Below are 25,068 nucleotides of genomic sequence, written 5' to 3' on the forward strand. Positions count from 1 at the left end.
GGGACCGTCTCTGTCACGTGTACCTGACACCCCGCCCACTGCTGCCTTCAGGGACTGCTGCTGAGCTCCGACTTTGGGGTTGTTCTTTCTTACTAAATATAAAAGTGAGTTAAAAACAAAACTTATCACACAAATTAAATCCCACTTTGCTTTACTGAACAACTGAGAGGCTTGTTCTTTATTTGATATGTGCAAAGAGACAAATTAAAAAAACATATTTACCAATTTTATTGCCAAAGAAACGCAGAGAAACAGAAACAGTGCCGCAAAGTGGGAAACAGAAACAGAACCTAAAACAGAAACAGAACCTAAACAGAAACAAAACCTAAACAGAACCAAAACCTAAAACAGAACCAAAACCTAAACAGAAACAGAACCTAAAACAGAAACAAAACCTAAACAGAAACAGAACCTAAACAGAAACAGAACCTAAAACAGAACCAAAACCTAAACAGAAACAGAACCTAAACAGAAACAGAACCTAAAACAGAAACAAAACCTAAACAGAAACAGAACCTAAAACAGAAACAGAACCTAAACAGAAACAAAACCTAAACAGAACCTAAAACAGAAACAGAACCTAAACAGAAACAAAACCTAAAACAGAAACAAAACCAAATACAGAAAAATAACCAATACATATTTTCTTTACTTTGACTTCTATAAAAGCAAAATACCACATTCTCCCACAATAATGCAAAGTCTTTATAAATATGGTCAATGACGAATCTGCTGAAGTTTTGCCAAAATGTTCTGGTTTGTAAGAAATACCAAGAGAGGTGCAAAACAGTTTCTGGGTGGTCTTCACAAAAAGAACAGTTTGTATTGATGTCTCTGTTACATTTAACCATGTAGTGATTAGCAGCGTAATATCTGTGAATTATTCTGAACGACACTTCTTTCACCTTGTTTACTCTCAGGTATCTGTGAGGAATCATCCAAACTTGTTTCCAGTCAATGTCGTTTACAAATCGGTTCCAATAAAACATCACATTTGGAATAGATACAATTTCTTTCTGAAACAAGGCACGAATGTTCTTATTATTTGGAGGAAGTTTAGAAAAACTGATCTGTCCAACAGGTGATCCAGCCACAGCGGGGAGGGAGACAGAAGTGGGTGGAGGTCTGCCAGTATTTCTAAAAAGCATTATTGAGCCTGATGGAATGGCGTCAAATACAATTGCAAATTCTTGTGTCGTAACTGGAATATTATATATTATATATAATATATATTATTATATGTTGATAGAAACTCTCTATAAGAGAAAAGTCGCCCCTCTCCATTAAATAGCTGGCCCACCAACAGAATCTGATTCTGTACCCAACTCTCAAAAAAGAGTGACTTGTTTTTATATAAAATATCTCTGTTATTCCAAATTAGAGACTTATAAATGAGAGACCATGCTAAAAGGACCTGCTTATGGAAAGTGGACACTTTTACAGGGAGTTTGTCCACATTGTAATTACAGTTCAAAATAAGCTCAGACCACCAAAACAGGGTTTTTTAGAAAATGCTTAGCCCAATTTATCTTAAAAGTATTGTTTAGTGTATTAAAGTCCAAAAAGTTGAGCCCACCAGATTCATAATTATTCATAACAACACTTTTTTTATATAATGTGTACGATTTTCACAATAACTCAATTTAAATTATTGTAGCAATTATGTGTGACGTCAATATTTCCGACAGCCAGTGAAGGCATCACATCTGAAAGCGGAAGATAAGGCTGCAGTTTGTGTAAGTCTGCTGATAATGCAAAAGTTTTATAAGAGAGAAACACAGAAGTCACAGGCACAGGAAACACAAAGAGACAGATTTACATCATATTTCAAATAAATATGTGAGGGAAGCACTTTTTTATTATTATTAGAGCAGTAAAATGTTCCCTGTGGTGTGTTTGTGTTCATATTTAATGTGCAGCAAAGCTTCATATTCTATAAGATCATCATATGTTTGTATCTGTAAACAGTCACAATAACAATGTTTATCTCAAACAGTGAACATCAGTCCTGATGAATAATGCGTCTGTGTGTTGGTTCAATTCAATTCAATTCAATTCAATTCAATTTTATTTGTATAGCACCAATTCATAACAGAAGTTATCTCAGGACACTTTTCAAATAGAGCAGGTCTAGACCGAACTCTTCTTTATAAAGAATTTTATCTTGTCGTCTGTGTTTTATGAGCTTTCAGCTGTTTTGCATTGTTGTTGTTGTTGTTGTTGTTGTGTTATTGTTTACTGTTTATTGTCTTTGTGTGTTTTTGGTACTTTTAGTTTTTTGTCTGTATTTGTGTTGTTTTTAGTTTCTGTTTCAGAAATAAATAAACTAGTTAAATAAATAAAGCTGTCAGATAAATATATGAGATGTAGTATAAACAAGTATAAAGAAGTATGATGCTGCATAAAATATAAATATTCAAGTACAAGAACCTTGACTTTGTACTTTACTGCAGAACTACAGTTAATGTAACGACTAAAACACTGTTTTCTGTTAGAGGTGGAAACAGAATCCTTAAATACAGTAAGGTTCCTGAGATGTGTTCCCTGCAGAGAAGCTCAGGTGATGTAACAGTACATATAGACGTTCTCCACTGGGTGGCGCTCTTCCACTGCAGCACACAGTGGTGAGTCTGTCAGTTGTTCTATAAAGAGCTCATTCTGTGAATTTGTTCCAGATTTATTGGAGATTATTGTTCAGATGAGAAACACTGATGCAGGAAGTAAACTTTATGCTACTATAAATAATAAATAATATAAATAAAGTTCTGCAGTTGTTCTCAGTCTTATTCACTTTCTCATTCCTTGAAACAAAATGTAGAGTTTGGGCTAAAGAGTAAATCCACTGTAGACACATTCTTCACTCCAGTAGAAGTACAGATGAAAGGACTGATGTGTACTGTAAGTGAAAAAGAACAGGTTGTGGAAAGCAAAGTATAAACGTATAAAAGTTTCTCTGAAGGACGTTTCTGTGTTAAACTGAAACTTCAAACAGTCTCCTGAGTGATGAGCATCAGTCTTGTTGTTGGGACGGTGTGCAATGATGCAATAATAATAATAATAATAATAATAATAATAATAATAAAAAACTAAAGCAATGATCCAGTTTTAAAGTGTCAGCAGTAGAAAGTTCAGTACATATGAGCATTGTTTTCTACAGTTTACATCAGAAATAAAAAATGATTCTTTAATTTGATAAATATATTTTATAGATTTCTGTCTGAGGAATAAAAGAATCTCTTTCAGTCTCATTCTGTTCCCATCATGCACCAGTACTGTGACCTGTACTGAATCCTCCTCCTGAGTGTTATTAATAAAACTGAAACCACGTTAATAACTTTATCTGAAGCCCTCCACCCGGCCCCTCTCACAGCAACCCCGAGGTCGGAGGCGTTTGACATTTCAGGCTCCGACAGTGACTCAACTGGAGCAGCAGTCCAAACATCATCATCATCATCATCATCATCAGCTCTTCTTCCCTGTGTTCAGTGAATATCCCGGATTGGACAGAGAGTTGTGTGATAACTGCGTGATTCATTTCATCTTAAAGACGTGCAGCGAGACTCTCTGACAGCTGACGGATGTTCGTGTGCAGCTGCCAAATGATTGATTATCTGAAATGTTTAATGAACTTGTGAGAAAATGATATTCAGCTGCAGCTTCATTTGTTACAATCGCAGTCAGGCATCCAGCCGCTCACCTCCACGTACACGGACCGCGGCGAGGAGTCGGGATAAAACTCCCAGCCGTGACCTTTCAGATCTGAAAACACTGACGTTCTTTATCTTTTATTCTCATAAAGTCCAACAATGTCTTCCTCTTCCTGTGTCCGTCTCTTTCACTCCCTCCTGCCTCAAGTACAGTGTGAAGGACTGAAAAGGTCATGAAAAGGAAATAGGAAGCTAACATTAGATACAGTAGTGCAGCAGTGAATGACAGATAAATGTCATAAAGGGGAATCGTGGATGGCGCTCTGAGAGGGTTCAAATAAATACAAAAAGCACCCACTGGACTGCAGCAAGAGACACTTATTTATATATGTTTGGGGTATTTCACCTTTATGTGGTTGCAGACGGTAATAAAAGATGAGATCTCCAACCAGACCGACCAAACACGCCGGTGTAGGAACCGTGAGGTCACCCAGCGGAGGCGAGCTGCTCTCATCGGCTGCCAATGGAGCTGCCCCCTGCTGGACATTACAAAGCTGGCATGTCTGCACAGCGGAGACTCGCGGGTGCCCAGAGAACCCATTTTTATTCAGATATCTTGAGGTCAGAGGTCAAGAAATCCACCCTGAAAATGGCAATGGCAGTTATTCCATCAGTAAAATGTAGCCTGACATTGGAGCGTTATTCCCGACATGCTGACACGACGTGGTTGGTACCAATGGATGCAACAGCTCATCTAGTTTCATATCTGTCTTCACTTTAAAACAAAGCCTCTGAAAGACAGTGTAGAGTGGAAGAGCCCCCCCACTCGGACACCTTCACAACGACAGCACTGCCAATAAAGATCAATGCACACAAACATCTGTATGTTATTGACACGCCGCTCTTACAATGAACTCCATGGAGAGAGTGGAGGATTCAGTAGATCCAGGATTGATCTGTGCAGCATGTTGTTGGTCAGTGGAGCTGAAGCTTTTTATGTAATTCTGACCTTTTATTTATTTATTTATTTATTTATTTCTGGGAGCCGGTGCGGTGAACTGGAACAGGACCTGCGGGCCACTTTGTTCTCTGGTTAATCTGCAATGTAAAACAGGACCCAGCAGGCGAACGTCTCTGTCAAGGTGAACTGGACTCTGGGTCGTGGTCCACTGACCCACTGCTACTGTCTGAGGGCGACGCTGCACTGTATATTGAACCGGAGGGTTCTCAGCAGCGGTACTCTACTGTATTTCCATTTATATATTATAATAATAAATTAAATGAATCAATATTGGTCCACCAGGAGTTGAAATATGGCCACTTCTGGTTTACACTGCCATTAATAAACACTTTATTATATAGAGAGATATAAATAACTGTAGTTGGTTTATTTGAGGTATTTTATGTTATTTTAATATAGATTTAATTACCTTTCTCTATGTGTGCAGCATGAAGGGAAGGCAGACTTTCATGTGTTATATGATGATATTTGATCCTTTATGTGTTGATTGTGAATGTTTGTATGAAGGACGAAGAGTTTCTGTACGTGTTGAGAAAAGATGAACTATTTAAGAACCTGTTGGATGAGCTGGAAAATGCATCGTCACAGAGCTGAAGACGAGCTGTCAGGGTGCGAACTGCAGGGGAACCAGGAGACGCTCGGCTCCTCTTAATAAGACATGAGCGATATCGACCCCCCCAGGGTTGAACAGGGTGTTTGTTTCCGGCCTATAACTGCAGGACAAAGTGAAATAATTCATTAAACATTGAAGACAACACTACAAACATTTGATGATCTTATAGAATATGATGCTGTACACTAAACTGTTTATAAAGTAGCTTGACTTTAAAGATCTACAGCAGTAAAATACAACATTAATGCAGCAGGAATATTCAATATCCAGAAACATCAGATACAATAAAACACAGACAGGGAACATTTTCATACTTTAAGTACAGTTTGATGATAATACTTTTATTTAAGACGTTCACAGACACATTTTATCTGAAATTAGAGATCTGATCTGCTCTGAGACTGAAGTGTATGATATATTCCACCCTGTGTGTTTACCTCTAACAGAAGACCTGCACTGTCATGGTCCTACAGGCTGGAAGCTACTTTATCAAAGCAGAAACGCCCAACAGGGTACGTTTAATTACAGTGATTATGTGAGCGACAGTGATGTGAGTAGCATCTGTATCTCACTGAGCATCCTTCTGTCCTCCAGAGCCCCCCCGGAGGGAACTCGAGTTCTTTACTGAAACACAAGCTTTTGTTGTGTTTGTGAAGTTCTGTAATTTGACATGGATTTGATGTTAATTGACAGATATTTTGTATAATTCTGGAAGTTCTTACAACACAAACATAGAATAAATGTTGTTTATCAGTGTATAAGGTAAACTGTCCAAATACAGTTGTTATCAGTGTAAACAGCAATAATTACTGTAATCTCACAGATAATTACTTTTATTACTGTTCTATAACTTTTAACATTCACATTAAAATAATAACAATCCAATAATAACAGCACTCTGCTGTAAATGTAAGTCTGATTATTGTATTATAGCAGAGTTCACCTGGATTTATAGATCATTGCATTGTTGTTACATGTACAAATATCTTTAATTAGACATTAAAAAACAATAAATTACATTTTATTAAATTAAATTAAGGTTTTTATGTTAAATTAAAGCTAAAATCTGAGAAACCCTTGAACATCTTTTTAAACCAGTGACAGCGTGCTCTGAGGGTCGCTACGTTGTTCTCTCTGGTTCACAGCGGCTCCTGTGTGACGTTCACTGAGCAGAGACATTACGGGACGTAACAGATGTTACCAGTCCTGAGACAGCATTGATCTGGGCTCCCTGGATCAAACTAACCCTGGAGGGATCTGACTATCTCGTGGAGCCAGTATAAATGTACCAGAATATGTCATTTGGCTGCAGCTCTGGCAGTCTGTTGGTCTCTGGAGAGAAAAGGGAAACGTCTTTTTCAAATTACAGAGTGAACCCGCCGTCTGAAGCAGATTCAGTCAGAGATTTGGCTGAAGGCAACACACATAATCATCTTCCTCTGTGTCTGCACACACACACACACACACACACACACACACAAAGACACACAAACATGAGCTCTTTTCTTTATTTATTCATTCATTCTGAACACAGCTCTTTCTTCCAGGCTTTACTTGTCTTTCCATATAGACCAAAATGCATTTACATTACACTGTCAGCGACTGAAGAGGCTGAAGTTGACCGAGGAGACTTTTTATTTATTTTTCTTTCTGTTCTTCAGCAGCGACCTTCCTCCAAGTCACAACCAATGTTAAAGTCCACTGAAGGCAGAACCTCGCTGCTGGGGGAGTGTGGACAGAAAGTTACTGTCAGTGAAACAACATCCACAAACACTACCGACACTTTCCAGAGATCTCTGAGAGCTCTTTCTTCAGATTGTGGTTATTATAACGAGAAACTTTCTCCAAATATTAACTTATTATTTCAACATAATGACTTTGTGATACTGAGTCAGTATTTGGCGGCATTGGTCTTCCATCAATATTAACTTTACATGGAGGTTTATTGAAATATGACATCCAGTATTCTTTTATTGTATTTCTCCTCTTATGTGTTTTGACCTTTTACATAGAAACTGGTGGAGGGAACTTATATTACTTTGTGCATCCATGTTTGTTTCTCATATATTTATATTCAGCTCAGGCAGATCAGCTCTGGAAGTGTTGTTGAGTCTGTTAGTGTCACATCAGGCCTCTGGGCTCGACCACAGCTGAGCAGACAGGAAGCTGCAGGCCACGCTGACCTCGGTCCACTTTCATCTGCACCTTCCAACAATATGTCAGCGGGAACGCGTGCGATCTCACACGTTGGTGTTGAGGTCCGACACGTGCACGGACGGACCTCAAAGGGAGCGCGAGCAGCTGCAGTTCGGCCTCCTAAAGAGAAAGTTCCCTTTTTTAAATGAATGAATAAATTCCTGTTCGTCAGGATCAACGCGTCCTCGTACCTGAACCACTGAATAGGTTGAATGACGTCACCCAGACTTTGGGTCGCTGGGCTCCGTATTTACGTGTATTTTGTTCTTAAAAAGGAAACAAAACTGTGTTTCTCCACTAACCATCTCCTCTGGTCTGCTGCCACAATGCTGATGTAGTGTTCAATCTGGAATCTGCACGCGGTATTTTATTTGAAAATTGAGTGGATTCACTACACTGTGTCTGTGTCTGATGGCTTTACAGTGTGATCTGCTCTGTGCTGCTCGCTGCGAGTGGGTCAGAGCTTCGTGTCGTGGCCGGTGGAAGAACCAGAATCCAATGGAACGATCCCATTTGGTCTGGTCACCTTTACAACTTTTGACTTATAATAAAATAAACCTATAAAATATATGTTTTAAATGTTCCTCGCACTTTATTCCACTACTGATTCATCATATACAGATTATGACATCCCAAACTCACTGTAACCAAAGCCAAGCATTGCATTGTGGGTGACGCGCTGCGACGAAGCGGCTGCTGGAGCGCGGATGTGTTCGCCGCCTGCAGCAGCGCGTCGAGCTGCTCGGCCGAACGTGTCAAACTGACATTTAGGCAAAAGTAGAGTGAGAGACAGTTTGCTAACGTTTGGCTGCTGGTGATGTTGAGCTGAGAGTGTCTTGTGATTACAGTGTCAGCACACTGTTTCTGTGGCCCGCAGCCGGGAACAGAAGCAGTCAGAGGTCTGTAGTTGAGTCAGTGCTCACTGAACCAGAGATCTGACGACTAAAACTAAATGTTAAAACATATCACTGACCTCTAAATGAATCATAGCAGCGGTGGAATATCACTAAGAACATTTACTCAGCTGCTGTTCCTCATTATAAACTTTACTTTTACTTCACAGGCACAGATTAAAGGTTATATATGTGAAATCGTCTCGCTATTGGACGTCGCACTAGAGCACCAACATCTCACAACAACAATGGGACAGAAATAAACCATAAACCATCATTTTACCATAACTGTAACAATCTTAACTTATTCAAAGTGAACAGACCAACATCACCAACGCTGGTTTGGCTGAAATTAACCCTTAATTCAGAGTTAAAGCTGTTAAAGCCACAACGTAAGATAATGTTGATCTTTGGGGCAAACTGTTTGCTTGAGTTACCTGAATGAACTGTATTCTGTCGTCTGTACATCTTTTGCACAGATTACATTAATAAATCACTTTTTTGGTTTGTTTGCGGGGCTTTTGTTGCACTTGCAGTGGCGTGGTCAGTGTGCGGCTCTCCACCGCTGTCGGTCTCACCAGGAGCTCAGCCGCAGTGGAACACAGCGCCTGCAGCCAGTGGAGAGAGCTGTCCACCAGTAAACCACCTGAACGGCTGCACTTCCACACTTCAACATGTTCTTCTTCCTATGGCATTTAATGGCAGACTATATAAATATTTGTGGGCGTATACGCTGTTCCGTCAGGTCCAGAAGAATTGCATTCTGGGTACGATACTGTAGAAAAATGAGTAGTGTCAAGTTTCTAGAATTTTGGCATTGACTTATCGATGTGACATCCTTAATGTGAATATAGGAATCATTGTGTTTTTGTTACATTAGAATGAGACGTGTTTATCTACAGTCTACCATGTTTCTACAGTAGCCCAGAACGGACAAACCGCACCGTAGTTTCTCCTACACGCTCTACAGCCCGGTTCCCAGGTCGACTCTAGCAGTGTTCAGTCAGTTGCAATCGGCAGCTTCACCACTAGATGCCACTAAATCCTTGGCACTGGCCCTTTAATGCCTCCTTTAATGGAAGCTACAGAAACAGTCGGGGGTTTGACTGCGTGCATGTTGACCAGCTGAGGACTGACAGCAAAGGGCCGCAGGTCGGATTCAACATGGCCGCTGCAGCGAGGACTCGATGCACGTTTGTGTCGTTACAGCTGCAACCATACAAGTGACACAACGAAGGAACGGCAGGAAGCTCGAGCTGTCACTGAATAAAAGCCATCTTTCACTTTCCCTTAGCTCTGGTTTATCACACACACACACACACACACACACACACGATGAATATGCATTATTCAGTTTGAGAAAATCAAGCTGCGAGTGAGTCTGTTTTTATTTCAGCTCTTTTCTTAAAATCCGTGAGGATGCTAATCACCAACACAGAATGATTTCATCTGTGCCCATCGGGGAGCGCGGCGGTGACGCTGTGGGGGCTCCACGGCTTCCTGTCTGAGTGTCAGTGCACTTGTCTGCCTGGATTGTGTTCATGGATCTGCTCGTGTGTGTGTGTGTGTGTGTGTGTCTGGCACTCATCAGCAGGGTCGGGGGGGGGCTCCTGGGAACCGACATGGGCGCTTTGTTAGCTGCTAGCTTAGCCTGCTGAGACGTGGGGAGATGAGGAGAGGTTGAATCCTGGATCTGTGCAGATAAGGATTAGCTGATCCTGACAACAGAAGGAAGGTCGTGTCTCAGATTAAACAGACAACTTTCTCCCCCTGAAGGAGGTTCAACCACGAACCGGAGGCCAGATGATACCGGTGTACGGCAAACACATCTCCCTCCCTGCGTAGACCGGCTCCCAGCATGCATTTGGCCACTGGTGAAGCGTAGGAGCTGCAGTTTGTGTATGAGGTGAGACTGCTGAGCGACCCCTCGCAGGGTCCCAGGAAACCCCGCCGCTAACATCACACCCCCAAACAGAGGAGGCAGAAACCCCCAGCACTGTCTGACTGCTGACACAAACAGATTAAAGCTGCAGTCGGTAACTTTTATTAAAGGAACTCCTCCTGCTGCTCCTCACGGGAACTGTTATTATCCAGACCTACAGGCAGAGCACAGATGATCTCACAGGAAGGAAACATTCCTGTGACTTCCTGTTTATTCTTTAAAGGCTGATGGAAACTGACCGAGTTCACTGCAACCTTATCTCACCTCCTCTTCCTCCTCCTCCTCCTCCTCCTCCTGCCGCCGTGGGGCTGCAGAGCTGGAGCTGATGTACTGAGGCAGGACCCAGAGACTATCTGTGTGTATTTGGACCACCTGGTGGCACCGACCTGCTGTCCTCTGAGCCTCTGTGTCTGCTTCCCATCAACCAATCAGCTGCCAGTGTCCCACCTTCAGAGGCCACGACACAGTGAAGTACTTTATAGTCAGAGAACATTACACTGACAGGAAGACTTCAATACAGTTACTGATGTTCCAGAGCTCGTAACCCTGAGTCCGATAAAGGATCAATGAGTCAGACAGACAGACTTCTTCATGTGAGGGGTGTTTGGGGAGGACGATAGACCCCCAATCAGAGAGGACCAATCCCCTCTGAGCGTTTGATTTCTAGGTTCCAGATGAGATCAATATGAAAACAGCAACTCTGTTTCTTCCCCTATTGTTCCAACTTCCAAAAAAAGTGATAAAAGTTCAAACAGGGGTCTTTGAGAGAGTTATCTGGGGTCCCCGATAACCCTCTCAAGGACCCCTGTTGGTCCCCGGACCACCTGTTTGAAGACTCTCTGTATTGTGTATGTAGAGGTTTATTGTACAGTTGGTCTCAGTACTCGTCTGCTGGAGGTTAAAGTGTGAGTGGAGTCTTTCTCTCAGAGTTTAATAGATTAATAATCAATAATTAACCACAGACTCATGTATCATATATATAATGCTTCCTGTTTGTCCTCACACTGTCTCACTGTCACAGATTATCGCTCTCACATTCAGAGGAAATGTCTGTGAGTCTGTCAGTAATCCTGATCCGGGTCCTGATCCGGTCCCCGGAGGCGGAGGAGGATTTATAATTCATACATAAAGATGGAATGATTATTGTCTCGCTCTTTAATCCGGATCTCAGCAGGCTCGTTACGTCAGCAGCAGACTCTCCTCGGTGAATAAAACCCGCTGGGGGGGTCCGGGTCCCGCTCGGAGACCCGCCGCTCCGCTGCTGCCACAACCGATGTGCGCGCTGTCAGCTGCGTGAGTCCGAGTCCGAGTGTCACAAAGACCGCTGCAGGCTCCCTCCCTCCCTCCCTCCCTCTCTCTCTCTCTCTCTCTCTCTCTCTCTGCTCCCTTTATTCCGGACTCTACTGACTCCGCTCGGGTCCACTCAGTTTCTGGCTCGCAGTTCCCGCCACCCTCCACCATTACGTCCCAAAGCAAAACGGACTTCCTCGCGCTCGCCTCTCGGACCCTGCAGAGGAAGAGGATCGTGGCCGCTGTGGTCGGCATCGTCATGGTTCTGGCTCTCATCATCGCGATCCCGCTGCTGGTCCAGACCTCCAAGACCGACGCGCACTACGAGATGATGGGCACCTGTCGGATGATCTGCGACCCGTACAACCCCAAACCGAGCGCCACGGCTCTGGAGGTGATGCAGGACCTGAGCGCGATCCCCTCCCCGACTTTTGTTCAAGGGACTAAAGGAGAGCCGGGTCGGCCGGGGAAACCCGGGGCGAGGGGACCGCCAGGCGAACCGGGTCCGCCGGGTCCGAGAGGCCCGCCGGGGGACAGAGGGGACTCTGGGAAGACGGGGTACCCCGGGGTGGTGGGCACCGCGCGGACGGACACCGGCGGAGAGCTGGGCTCCGCGCTCGGCGGGGCGAAGATCGCGTTTTATGTGGGTCTGAAGAACCCGCACGAGGGATACGAGGTGCTCCGGTTCGATGACGTGGTCACGAACCTCGGGAACCACTACGACCCCACAACCGGGAAGTTCACGTGCCAGGTGTCTGGGATTTACTACTTCACCTACCACGTGCTGATGCGCGGGGGGGACGGGACCAGCATGTGGGCCGACCTGTGCAAGAACGGACAGGTAAACCCTCGTGCGCTCCGCACGCGCTCATTTAACGCGTTAGTCTGGGTTCCCGCCTCGCGCGTGGATGAGCTCTCCATTACGCACCGAGAGTGATCCGGAACCCGGGAGTGTAAACTGCACCGTGGTTCTGTATCTCATCCGGTTCGATCAATAAATCTATAATCAGCTTCATATCGATCCGTGTATCAGGTCAGGCTCCACGCGCACAGCTCTGCGCCTGCGTCCTGCAGGGACACAGTGCGGGACAGTGCGGGACAGACTACACTCAGCTGTACTCATAGGCGGTAATTTACTGTAATCAGTAACGTAATCCATTAAATTATTAATCAATAATGTCAGTTAATCTGAATATTAAGATTAAACATTGAAATATTTTAAAAGCAAATCAAATTAATTTATATTTATATATATGTCTGTCAAATTACATAAACCTTACAGTAACAGCACAGACACAGTGTACAGGTGGACTGTGTGTTATTGAACAGGTAACATGGACCTTTATTGATCCTCGGCTTCAGGGGGACTCTGAACGTTTATTTTCTGATCTGAACTTTATGATATTGAGCTGAAGATTCAGTGTTGATGGCAATAAGATCCTTTAATGAGAGTCTTTATTAAAGTCAATTAGAGAGGAATAATCCTCCTGCACAAATCATTAATAAAAGCCAAAGTTTACTTATAATGAAGATGATGCAAAATGCAAAAATAGCAAATTGGTTGGAATTCCCAGTTCACATCCCCATAACTGGGAATTCACACTGACACAGCAGCAGCACCGAGAACAAAGAATACAGTAAAATATAATAAAATACAGTCAGATAAAACAGGAATATTAAATATTAGACATGGTAAGATATACAATAATATTGTGTATCGTGTTAAAAACTACATTGTCGTGATGAAGCTGTGGAAAAGATTCCAAACTACAGAACTGAGTCTGTGATGCAATAAATATGTTTATTAACAGTGTAAAATAAAGTGATTACAGTGTTTCTCTTCTGAGGATCTGAATATTTCCTCAAAAGTCCCGAATCTTTTCAGGCTGTTAACAGAACTTCACTTCAGTCTCTCTGACTGGAAATATCAGCAACCATTACAGGAAATATTACAGGATCATTCTGTGAACTTCAACAGGTACAGAGAGGCATTAAACTGTTAATGTGCAATAATCTGGTTAATGTGCAACACTGGTTAATGTGCAATAATCTGGTTAATGTGCAACACTGGTTAATGTGCAATTATCTGGTTAATGTGCAACACTGGTTAATATGCAATAATCTGGTTAATATGCAATAATCTGGTTGATGTGCAATTCTCTGGTTAATGTGCAATAATCTGGTTAATGTGCGATACACTGGTTAATGTGCAACACTAGTTAATGTGCAATACTCTGGTTAATGTGCAACACTGGTTAATGTGCAATAATTTGGTTAATGTGCAACACTGTGGTTAATGTGCAGTACTCTGGTTAATGTGCAACACTGGTTAATGTGCAACACTGGTTAATGTGCAATACTCTGGTTAATGTGCAAAAATCTGGTTAATGTGCAATAATTTGTTTAATGTGCAATACTCTGGTTAATGTGCAAAAATCTGGTTAATGTGCAATACTCTGGTTAATGTGCAACACTAGTTAATGTGCAATAATCTGGTTAATGTGCGATACTCTGGTTAATGTGCAATAATTTGGTTAATGTGCAGTACTCTGGTAATGTGCAATACTCTGGTTAATGTGGAATAATTTGGTTAATGTGCAACACTCTGGTGGTTAATGCACAATGCTGTGGTTAATGTGCAACACTCTTGTTAATGTGCAGTACTCTGGTTAATGTGCAGTACTCTGGTTAGTGTGCAACACTCTTGTTAATGTGCAATAATCTGGTTAATGTGCAATAATTTGGTTAATGTGCAACACTCTTGTTAATGTGTAACACTGTGGTCAATGTGCAGTACTGTGGTAAATGTGCAGTACTCTGGTTAATGTGCAACACTCTTGTTAATGTGCAGTACTCTGGTTAATGTCCAGTACTCTGGTTAATGTGCAGTACTCTGGTTAATGTGCAGTACTCTGGTTAATGTGCAGTACTCTGGTTAATGTGCAATACTCTGGTTAATGTGCAGTACTCTGGTAATGTGCAATACTGATTAATGTGCAACATTCTTGTTAATATGCAACACTGGTTAATGTGCAACACTCTTGTTAATGTGCAATAATCTGGTTAATGTGCAACACTCTTGTTAATGTGCAATAATCTGGTTAATGTGCAATAATCTGGTTAATGTGCAATACTTTGGTAATGTGCAATAATCTGGTTAATGTGCAACACTGTGGTTAATGTGCAATACTTTGGTTAATGAGAAACACTGTGGTTATTGTGCAGTACTCTGGTTAATGTGCAGTACTCTGGTTAATGTGCAATAATTTGGTTAATGTGCAATACTCTGGTTAATGTGCAGTACTATGGTTAATGCGCAAGACTCTGGTTAATGTGCAACACTGGTTAATGTGCAATACTCTGGTTAATGTGCAGTACTATGGTTAATGTGCAAGACTCTGGTTAGTGTGCAACACTGGTTAATGTGCAATACTCTGGTTAATGTGCAGTACTATGGTTAATGTGCAAGACTCTGGTTAGTGTGCAACACTGGTTAATGTGCAATACCGGTTAATGTGCAACACCGGTTAATGTGCAACACTCTTGTTAATGTGCAATAGTCTGATTAATGTGCAACAATCTGGTTAATGAATGGTCGATATACAATGTCGATATCAAAACAAAGAAAAGTCATGTATAATTCTATTATATTTTGTAGAAAATTCAGGCGTATGTTTACAGCAGATAATCGGCCTGATTAATCAGTCCAGTATGTAGGGTTCTGTCCTGGATTGTTAAGAAAAAATTCCTGGAAAAGATCCTTGAAAACAGTTTCTTAAAAAGAGTGGGAACCCTGGAATTGGTGTTTGCAGGAGTGAAAACCGACCTGTGTTGCCCGTCTTGTGCTCTTATGGTTTCCAACCCTTTTTCAACTGACGACTTCTGACTAATATTATATGGATATTTCATATTATATTCAATTCATAACAACAACAGTACAGAAAGCCCAAACAGTGCAATACCTGCAGGACGTTTGTGTACATTTTAATTAATTTTGAGCAGCTCCTGTGAGTTTTACTGAACTTTTACTAGGAACTTTTTATACAATTCTGTCTGTATTATGTATTTTTTAAATATTTAAAACAATCATACATATTTAATAGTCTTCCAAACTTATATTGAATTTGTCAAAAAAGATCTTAAATAATAATATAAACCAGAGATTCCCAACCTGGGGGTCGGGACCCCCACTAGTGGTCGCCAAACTTAACTTTAGAAATAACAATTTATTTTATTTTTAATAGAAATGAACAAAATGCTGAGATATCGGGTCCCGACCCCCATTTTGGGAACCACTGTAGTAGCACATGTATACGACTCTAAATTGTATTTTAACAGACTGACTGACTCACAGTTCTCTGTCTCTTTCTCCAGGTCCGAGCCAGCGCCATCGCGCAGGATGCCGACCAGAACTACGACTACGCCAGCAACAGCGTCGTCCTGCACCTCGACTCCGGTGACGAGATTTACGTCAAACTGGACGGCGGCAAAGCGCACGGCGGGAACAACAACAAATACAGCACGTTCTCTGGTTTCCTTTTGTACCCGGACTGACTGATAGTCGCCGCTCCCAACCCGCCGGGACAGAAACAAACCTCAGATTTATCTAATCAATACATCAATTGATCAGAGCGACAAGAGGACGATCAGTCTCATATTCAGCCTTTTTCTTAGAGAATATTGTTTCTCTCTATTCCCTCAATAGTTTGATTTTCTTTGGCAACAAACGTCTTTCCACTGTGGTGCGTTCAAGGACCCTTCGGTTTGTTCTGCTTTGGAAATAAGTGAAATTACCATGAATAGAAATTAAAATGATTAATCAGAAATATAAATAAGAACCTCAGTTATTCCCTCCATCGTTCTTAGACGAACTGCCTTCACGCGATGGATCCACGATCGATGTTTGCAGATGTTGTTTCTCTTTGTGCATTTTGTGGAGGTTGTTCGGGTTGGGGGGTGCACTGAAACTGAACTGAAAAGGCCTTGATGACCTCCCCCTTGTATACAGAGGACATTGCTGTGTGATGTGATGCTATTTTATGCTTGAAAGTGTGTCTCACAAAGATATATATATATATATATATATAAATACTGTATGTATGCACTTATTTATTCAAAAAGAAACCCCATATAAGCTGCAGTTAACTGTTCATCCAGTGTTGCAAAAATGTTTCTATATGTCTTCGTATTCCAGTATAAACGTCGGTCAGTAATTTCAATAAATGATTATGTTTTATAAATCGTTGTCGGAGTGAAATTGAGGCCAAATGTTTCCTTTAATCTGCAGATTTTCCTATCGGGTGTCTTTGTTTTTTTATCTGAATTCTCCTGATGTCAGAATCCACTTTGTGTGTGAACTTGGTTTCACTCTTGAGTCGTCACATGCTGCAGCTTCAGTGGCCGTCCGCTTTAACAACATTACTGCGGTGGCGTCGTCTTACAGTAGTGGTTCCCAACCTGGGGGTCGACAAAGCTTCATGGGGGGGTTCTTGATTTTTAGGGTTGTAAGATTACTTATGTTTAAAAAATCTATTTTATGTATTTGAATAACTGAACACAAGTAATATTCACAGAGCCTTTGCTCTCTGATAAACAGCCTTGTCAATGAGAGGAACAATTAGAAAAAAACATTGAATTTGTCAAAAAACAAGCCTATAAAGTTTGTATGATTGTTAGAAATGAAAAAAATACATAATATAGACAGAGAATTGTAGAAAATGTGCCTAAAAAAAACCCCCATCTTTGATATTCAGAGTAATAATCCGCTTAAAATTCATTTTACAAAACCTTCCTGTTCACTGTTTAGTTTCATTGTACAGTTCAACAGTGGTTCTGTACTGTTACTGTTATTGTTATTGTTATGCATTAAATATTATATGAAATATACATAAGATATGTCACTTAGTCGGTTCATCAGTTTAATCAATGATAGAAAAGAGGTTCCTGAAGGGAATAAGGTTGGGAACTACTGCCCTACAGTGTGCAAGCTGTCCTAAGAAGTGTACAATTTCCTACTTTTATCTTCACTTTCTATGTAACGTTACTTTTTTACAATGTCTATGAAATGGGGAAGACGCTGTGCAGTTATCAGCTGCTCCAACAACAACTCTAACATGAATTAGTATTTATTTGAGGTGTAAAGATTTAAGTCCAGCGGTAGCACGCCAAATCTTAAGACTCACCTGGTGAGACGGCGACGAGGAGTCTGTGGATGCTAATAGAGCTAACACAAGCAACAACACGCAGCATATTAAACACTTTCCAGCCACAACTGAGCTCCAACTGCGCGCAAGGTCTAAAGTAATCACTGCAGGAAGTCTTTCTGTCCAAGTCTGTTGGAAAAGCAATAAACACAATGAGTGTAATTCTGAAATGAGACATTAAAAAAAATAAAATAAGACCTGCTGATTCCTGTCTTAGAAATAATGTGTGAAAACCATTCACAGTTAAAAGCCAGGCTGATAATAACTGCGCACTTTTCCTGCAGAGACATTTTGTTCATAATACTTTTATACTTTCATTTTAGAGTCCTGCACTGGGTTGCACCAGTTATGTTTAAGTTCTCTCCTAAGTTAGGATGTAAAGTCGACACTAGAGGTTCAGGAACTGCTACGTAGTTTGAAACTGAAAACCAACTAGTTTGGATGTGAAGTCATAACTAACCCACATTAGCGCTCTAGCTTGCATGATCCATATTCATCAATAAATTAGGTCTTTACTGGCTCACTGTGTCACAAAATGGCTGCAAATGGTCAGATCTTAGTTAAAATAATATGTTTTCTAATTACTGCAAACAAATTTTTTTTTTAAATTTTTATATAAAAGCAGCCACATTACTAATAGTGCTGAAATCTTGCATCCTCCACAACTGCACAGGGCTACATATCTTTCACTGTAAACCTCCCAATGCATGTCGGAGCTAAACCTGGGGATTATTATAGATAGAAAATAATAGAAGCTGCAGCACCGTTCGGCGCCAGTGTTAGTAAGGAACCAAACTAAGTGCTACGTTCTGTCTATCAATCTCCTTCTGTTCAAGAACAACGGACAGCACGACTGCCACAGCGGCAACAACAAACAATGAGCCAATAAACATTAATGTACAGACAATAAAATATAACCAGTGGTTATAAGGTTTGGGTAGTAAGTGTAATGTCCCCAAAAGTGGCATAAGTAACTGTATGTGTGTGTGAGTGTGTGTGACTTAGGCCACCTTTGGGGACATATTACAGACTAGTTAATTGGGGACAGGTTGTCCAAGTGGGGACACCAGCCGAGTCCCTACGTTGGATAATAGGTGTAATGTGTGTGTGTGTGTGTTTGTGTGTGTGTGTGTGTGTGTGTGTTTGTGTGTGTGTGTGTGTGTGTGTGTGTGTGTTTGTGTGTGTGTGTGATAGATGGTGCTGCTTATCTTGCGGTGGACATTGATCCATTCTGGCTCTGATAAATGTTGAGATGACGTTTTGTCTCAGCGCCTCGTTGCTTTATGAGTCCCATTAATTAAGTCAACAGCTCAGCACGTCACAGTCCATTCAGGACGGACGTGCTTTGTTAAATCCGCCCGGACTCTGCGGCATGTTAAACGTGTGTGCTTTAAGATCCTTAAGGCATGAAGCGTCACATCCTGCAGGTAAACACGCGTTCTTCATCCCGCCAGCTGCTGCCTCAAGCGTCCGGGTCGCACCTGGAGCTTTCGTGTTTGTTTGTGCGAGCTCGCGGGGATTAATCTTATCAAACATTTTAATATCAGCCTCCGTTCTCATCAGGGGCTTAAAATGTCACTTGTGATCATGCAGGTTGTCCTTTTACTAAAGAAGAGAGTTCTGCTAATGTATTTGAATATTTTAAAGGGACGTTTTTATGCTTTTCTTCTGTTTCTGTCATATAAAATATTAGAATGAGGATTTTGATATTAAACGAGGTCAAAGTGTCAAATAATGAGGTAAACATATGGAAAAGAAGAGTTGGGAAAGTTACTCAAAATCAACATTAATCAGTTAAACTACCAGTTATATCATCTTTCTGCTACTTCCCACAACGGTTTCAATTCAACTTTCAGGGATTTACAGTTTATTAGGGGACATTTATTTGTAGCTATAAGCTAGCTGCCAACAGCTCCAGGTGGTAGCTCGTGTATTAGAGACCGTTAAACACCGACACTGCCGCGGCGCTCTGAGCTCCCAGAGTGGCTTAATAGGACGGTTAAGTTTGCTGCACTGCTCACTAGCTATAGATTACTGTGCTTATGGAGATGATATCACATTGTTTTGGGGTTGAAGAATTAATGTATATTGACTGGTTTTGTTTTTTTGATCCGCAGCTACAAAAACTGTTCGTCTAACTTTAGGATTTGACACATCATTAAAGAATCATCGGGATGTAAAAAATGTCTTGAAAACCAGACGAGGAAAAACAAATGAGACTAGATTTAATATGATAAATGTTCCTCCGTTAAAAGGCTCTTTCTGACGTTTAACTGGGCGACATTTCACCGAACGTACAAATCAGAGCACTGAATCACCGGAGAATCCTCCGCGAGCCGCCGAGGCAGAAATCTCAATCTCTGTCGACGGCTGTCAGACTTCATCAGACGTCCTCGTTCGCTGTCACCCACTCTCCGTCCCACAATCCTCTCTGCTAAATGAAAAGCAACAGGTTTTTATGGCGCTACACAAAACATGTGCCAGCGGTGGGACGCCACAGCGGGCCGGGATAAAACACTATTTGTTGCCTCTCTCATTTAGCCCGCTCTCAGAGCAGGCAGGTGCTTTTATGTGTGTGATTGACACCTGAGCCAGGGGTCTGACACAGACGCTAGATTCCCTCTCCGCACCGGCACTAATAAAACAACAAGACGCTCTCTGTCACTTCCAGAAACAAACAGGGGAGCTGGACGGCGCTGCTGGCGAGCGTCGGGCATCGCACGCTAACTTTTTCTGACAGGAGCCAACGGTTTAAAATAGGTTTGTCTCTCAGAGAGCAAACAGAGGGACTACGAGGCGAAAAGAGCACTTAGGGGAAACATTTCACTACAAAGAAATCCAGTGTGCACCGAGAGGAGGGACAGCAACAGGAATACTCTTTATTTTAGTCTTCTTCGAGGAGGAAAAGGAGGCCGAGCTAATCAGAGCTAGCCGGTTTGCTTTGTGTCAGTGAGATGACTAAACAATGACCCTCCTGCCCCCATCTGCAGCAACATGATGTCCCTTCCTATCAGCCTGCTTCGGGACGGGGGGGTGAGGGAGAAGCTTCACCCGTCTTGATGACGTGAAGGGGAAAGCCTGGAGGGAGACTAATGGAGGTAATGAATGAGAAACAGAGAGAGGTACACTTCTCCTCCGAGCTGCTTTAAGGCTCGCTGCAATTTAAAACTACAAAATGGATTCATTTCATTTCAGTTCGAGGACCCTGAGAACAGTTTCAGTGGAAGACGGGAAACTTTGGTTTCAGTTTGGTCTTTTGTTCACATGATAACGTTTCTGGGGCCTGAAAATGCAAACTTTTAAAAACGCTCCTGTTACCACACATACAAAGAAATCCGAGATTTTACATTTCTCTCTATGTACAAACACAGAATGAGCACAAATAAACAAGTTCAACTAAATAAACTACAATATACAGTTATATATATACATATGAACAAACAAAAACAATAACATTACAGACATTAGTGTAATGGTGCAGAGTGCTGAAATAAATATTTCCACACAGATTTCTTTCCTGTACATGAGGTGGCTATTACAGTACATACAGTATATATATAGTATATACACAATATGCACAACAGGTCAGATGTGTTTGAATGATTGTGTTTATGTTTAAAAAAAGAAGACAACAGAAGTTATCACAGGACAATCCTTATAAGTGCCAACAGTTCCCACCATGAACAAGTAAAAAACAAGTAAAAGAGGAGAAAGTCTCAATAAATTCAAACATTTTTATGAATCAAAATGACGAATGAATCATTGATCAGTGTAGCTTTAATATCTTTGTATTGATCCGTCCAATTGTATGAACAAAAGAATCTGTTCACAGCAAAAAACACCAAAATAATCTTATCAACCATCTTTTGCATTAGAAAGTAATCTGGTTTTGGGCGCCCGGTTAGCTCAGTCGATAGAGCTGGTGTCCCATGTACCGAGGCTGAATCCTTGCTGCAGCGGCCCAGGGGTCGAGTCCAACCTGTGGATCTTTGTTGCTTCATTTAAGACAAAGTCACTGATTATTATTCTGCTGTTTGAAGAAATTGTATCTCATTGTAGATTAAAGGTACAATATATAATTGAGCTCAATAAAGTGACCAAAATACTGATTTTAAGAGTCTTAAAAAACTGAGTTATCATTGCTTGTAATAAGAACAACTTGTTTAAAGTTTTGGCATTTTTTCTACTTTTAAGGCCCATTACTGTGTTTTAGATCTTTATTCTACTTTTATTCAAGCCAAGTAAAATTTAAAAAAAGGAAATTAGATTATATGTAAGAATATTTGGCCTGTTTTTGCAGTGTTGACCCATCAATCTGTTTCCCAGCACACAAACCCAGAAACCAGTAAATAAAACCCAGCAGGGATCTCTACATTCAGGTGAGTCAGGTGTTGTATTACCTTGTCTGACCTTGTAGAAGAAACCATCTCTTTCCATCTGTGCATCATCTTAAAACAGAACAGAAACCAGCTCCATCGCTGCCGTCACAGAGCTGATAAATAATGGAAAGAGTAAGAACGGGCTCCCGGGGAATCAAGATGGGTGTACAGCTGTAACAGTTTAAATGTAAAAACGTCTGATTGAAAGTGCAGGTATGTATGTGTGTGTGTGTGTGTGTGTGTGTGTGTGTGTGAGTGTGTGTGTGTGTGTGTGTGTGTGTGTGTGTGTGTGTGTGTGTGTGTGTGTGTGTGTGTGTGCGTGCGTGTGAGTGTGTGTGTGTGTGTGTGTGTGTGTGTGACAGAGGAGGATGGATTTATGTGAGGATTTGTGGATTTTCTGTCTGTTCGATAAATTAGACCACAGGAGGCTCATCCGGCGTTAGTTTGATGGTGAAACCTCGGATTGTTTTCCTTCTTCAACTATTAGCGTGGCGTTGCGTGTGATTAGCGTGTCGGGGGGGGCGGGCTGTGACAGATCCAGGGTCACCGCTCCCTCGCTGTATCAGGGGACTCCACACGGCGAGGTCCGCCGTGCTGCGTCATCGCCGGAGTTCCCCAAGGCTCATCTGTAGGAACATTAAAATTCATGAGCAGCAATTAGCATATTAAATCAGGTTCTCTGCGAAATGCCATCGCTTTTTACTCCAGGTTACGACACCACATCTCGCTCACCTGCTGCGTATAAAAGTCAAACGCCACGGTTTCGGGACTGACAATCTGGCGGGAAACAGTGGAGGTTTAATGCGAGAGATGAAGATCGTCGGCAGTCTGCTGTTGTTAGAGCCGCCCTGTCGCAGATAAAGGCATTTTGTCCCCAAAGCGTCGCAGCTGAGCCCACGACGGCCGTCTGTAGGCCTCAGGACGAGTTTATATTTAAACGCCTCAGATGTTGATAGTGTGCACTAACTGACACCACAGCAGTGTCACCCTCACTCTTACCCTTACTTACCCCCTCTCATCTTTTACAGAAGAACTTCATTGATGTCCTCCACCTGCTCAGGAATGGAAAGAAAAGACTCTTTGAGCTCATTTCTTTGTCTTTTGTTGTCATAACTGGTTGCTTCAGGGTGGCAGGAGGTTTCGTTATATCCTGTCCTACGTGTGGAAGCTGTGCAGTGGCAGTGTGTGTTAATATATCTCAATATGTCGAGATCGTGTGTGATTCATTACTCCGAAGTTTCTACCATAAAGGTTGTTTTCATGCACTTCATCCTGGCTGCATGTTGCACTCGTCCCTCCTTGCATTGTCCATTATTTTGAACTAATGCTTCCTCTACAACACGCCATCTATGCACGGATGAGAGCAGCCCATCTGGGTACTTTGGCCTCATGTCAAGCTCCCCAAGCATCCCTTTTGGGTGAAAGCAGCTCCACTAATTTGACTGACGGTACATACAGATTTTGAGGTCTTTTCCAGTTTAATAGGATAAAATAAAAATATTGTAGTTTAAGCTATTAGCTGCTGTTTCCAAGGTTCATTATTAGAAGGTAGGTCAGCTCAGTTTATGGGAATTATTAAGGTTCAAATCCCCTCTGCTCCACACTGTCACACCAAACTCCATTCAAAAAACGTCTGTTTTAAAGGAAGTAAAACCTTTATTTCTACCATCAGTGAGACTCTGATTCTCTTCAATCTACAGACACAATCTGCTCACATTGACTCAGTAACATCATTAACTAACCTGTGAGGAAGAGTTGACTGACTGTCTGTGTCCATTTTATCCTCTCTGTGAATTGTCTAAAGCCACAGACCTTTTCTTTTACTGCTCTTGTTCTGAAGACTCTCTCTGCTTTCATCTAGACAGGAACTCCTGATCTCTGATAAATCTTAAAGTGATTTGTTTTCATATGAGAGAAAACAGTTTGAAGAACTTATCTCAAGATAACGCTATTAAAAAGAAATAGTTATGAGATGTGTACACTGTTTCTGCCTTAAATCTTCTTTTTTTAAAGACTTAAGTAGACTCTTATTTACTGTAAAATCACCACATTATGACAAAGTTATAGATCCAACATGTGTTAGAAGCAGGAAAAATGGGCAGCATGAGGATTTGAGCGACTTTGACAAGGGCCACATTGTGATGGACGACTGGGTCAGAGCATCTCCAAACCTGCAGCTCTTGTGGGGTGTTCACGGTCTGCAGAGGTCAGTACCTAACAAAAGTGGTCCAAGGAAGGAACAGAACCGGAGACAGGGTCATAATGTACGTGGGGAGTGAAGGCTGGCCCGTGTGGTCCGATCCAACAGACGAGCTACTGTAGCTCAAACTGCTCAAACAGTTAATGCTGGTTCTGATAGAAAGGTGTCAGAACACACAGTGCAGAGCAGTCTGCTGGTCTGGGACCAGTCAGGGAGTCCAGTGCTCAAAATGTTAATGCTGAAAAGCATAATTCCTTCCTCTTTAAACCTCCTCTTTATAAAAAAAATTATCTTGGGGCCACTGCTACGATTAAGTTCTACATGAAAGTGCAATATTCTGAAAATCTTTCCATCATTCTACATCATTTCTGTTGTTCGCAAACAAACAACAAATGAAGGAAACCTGCTCTTTTATCAACTGTTTGCATACATTTACAGGAACCACTGACCATTTTGCATCAAACTAAACACATTTTTTAAACTAGAATTGTGTTTTTATTAGACTTGTATATTAAAGAGTAGTTTAAATCCATATTAAACAACTACAAACATTTATTTTTGACATGGAAATGTGATGATATGTTAATGTTATGTTCACAACTTGTTTCTGCTGCCCCCAAGTGACCAAAAACATTACTGCAATACATAAATACACAATAAACCTTTTTAAAAGGACCACTGTGT

General features: G+C 41.6%; 1 protein-coding gene across 1 annotated transcript; it reads left to right on the forward strand.

Moving 5' to 3' along the window:
* Window positions 1-11,637: 11,637 nt before the first annotated feature.
* Window positions 11,638-16,842, forward strand: c1ql2 (complement component 1, q subcomponent-like 2). The gene is made up of 2 exons (XM_051403016.1): window positions 11,638-12,443; window positions 15,977-16,842. Exons 1-2 carry the CDS (start codon window positions 11,862-11,864, stop codon window positions 16,154-16,156), a joined length of 762 nt encoding a protein of 253 aa, XP_051258976.1. The 5' UTR covers window positions 11,638-11,861; the 3' UTR covers window positions 16,157-16,842.
* Window positions 16,843-25,068: the final 8,226 nt, after the last annotated feature.

The sequence above is a fragment of the Dicentrarchus labrax genome, unplaced genomic scaffold (genome assembly GCF_905237075.1).
Source record: "Dicentrarchus labrax unplaced genomic scaffold, dlabrax2021, whole genome shotgun sequence".
NCBI lineage: Eukaryota > Metazoa > Chordata > Actinopteri > Moronidae > Dicentrarchus > Dicentrarchus labrax.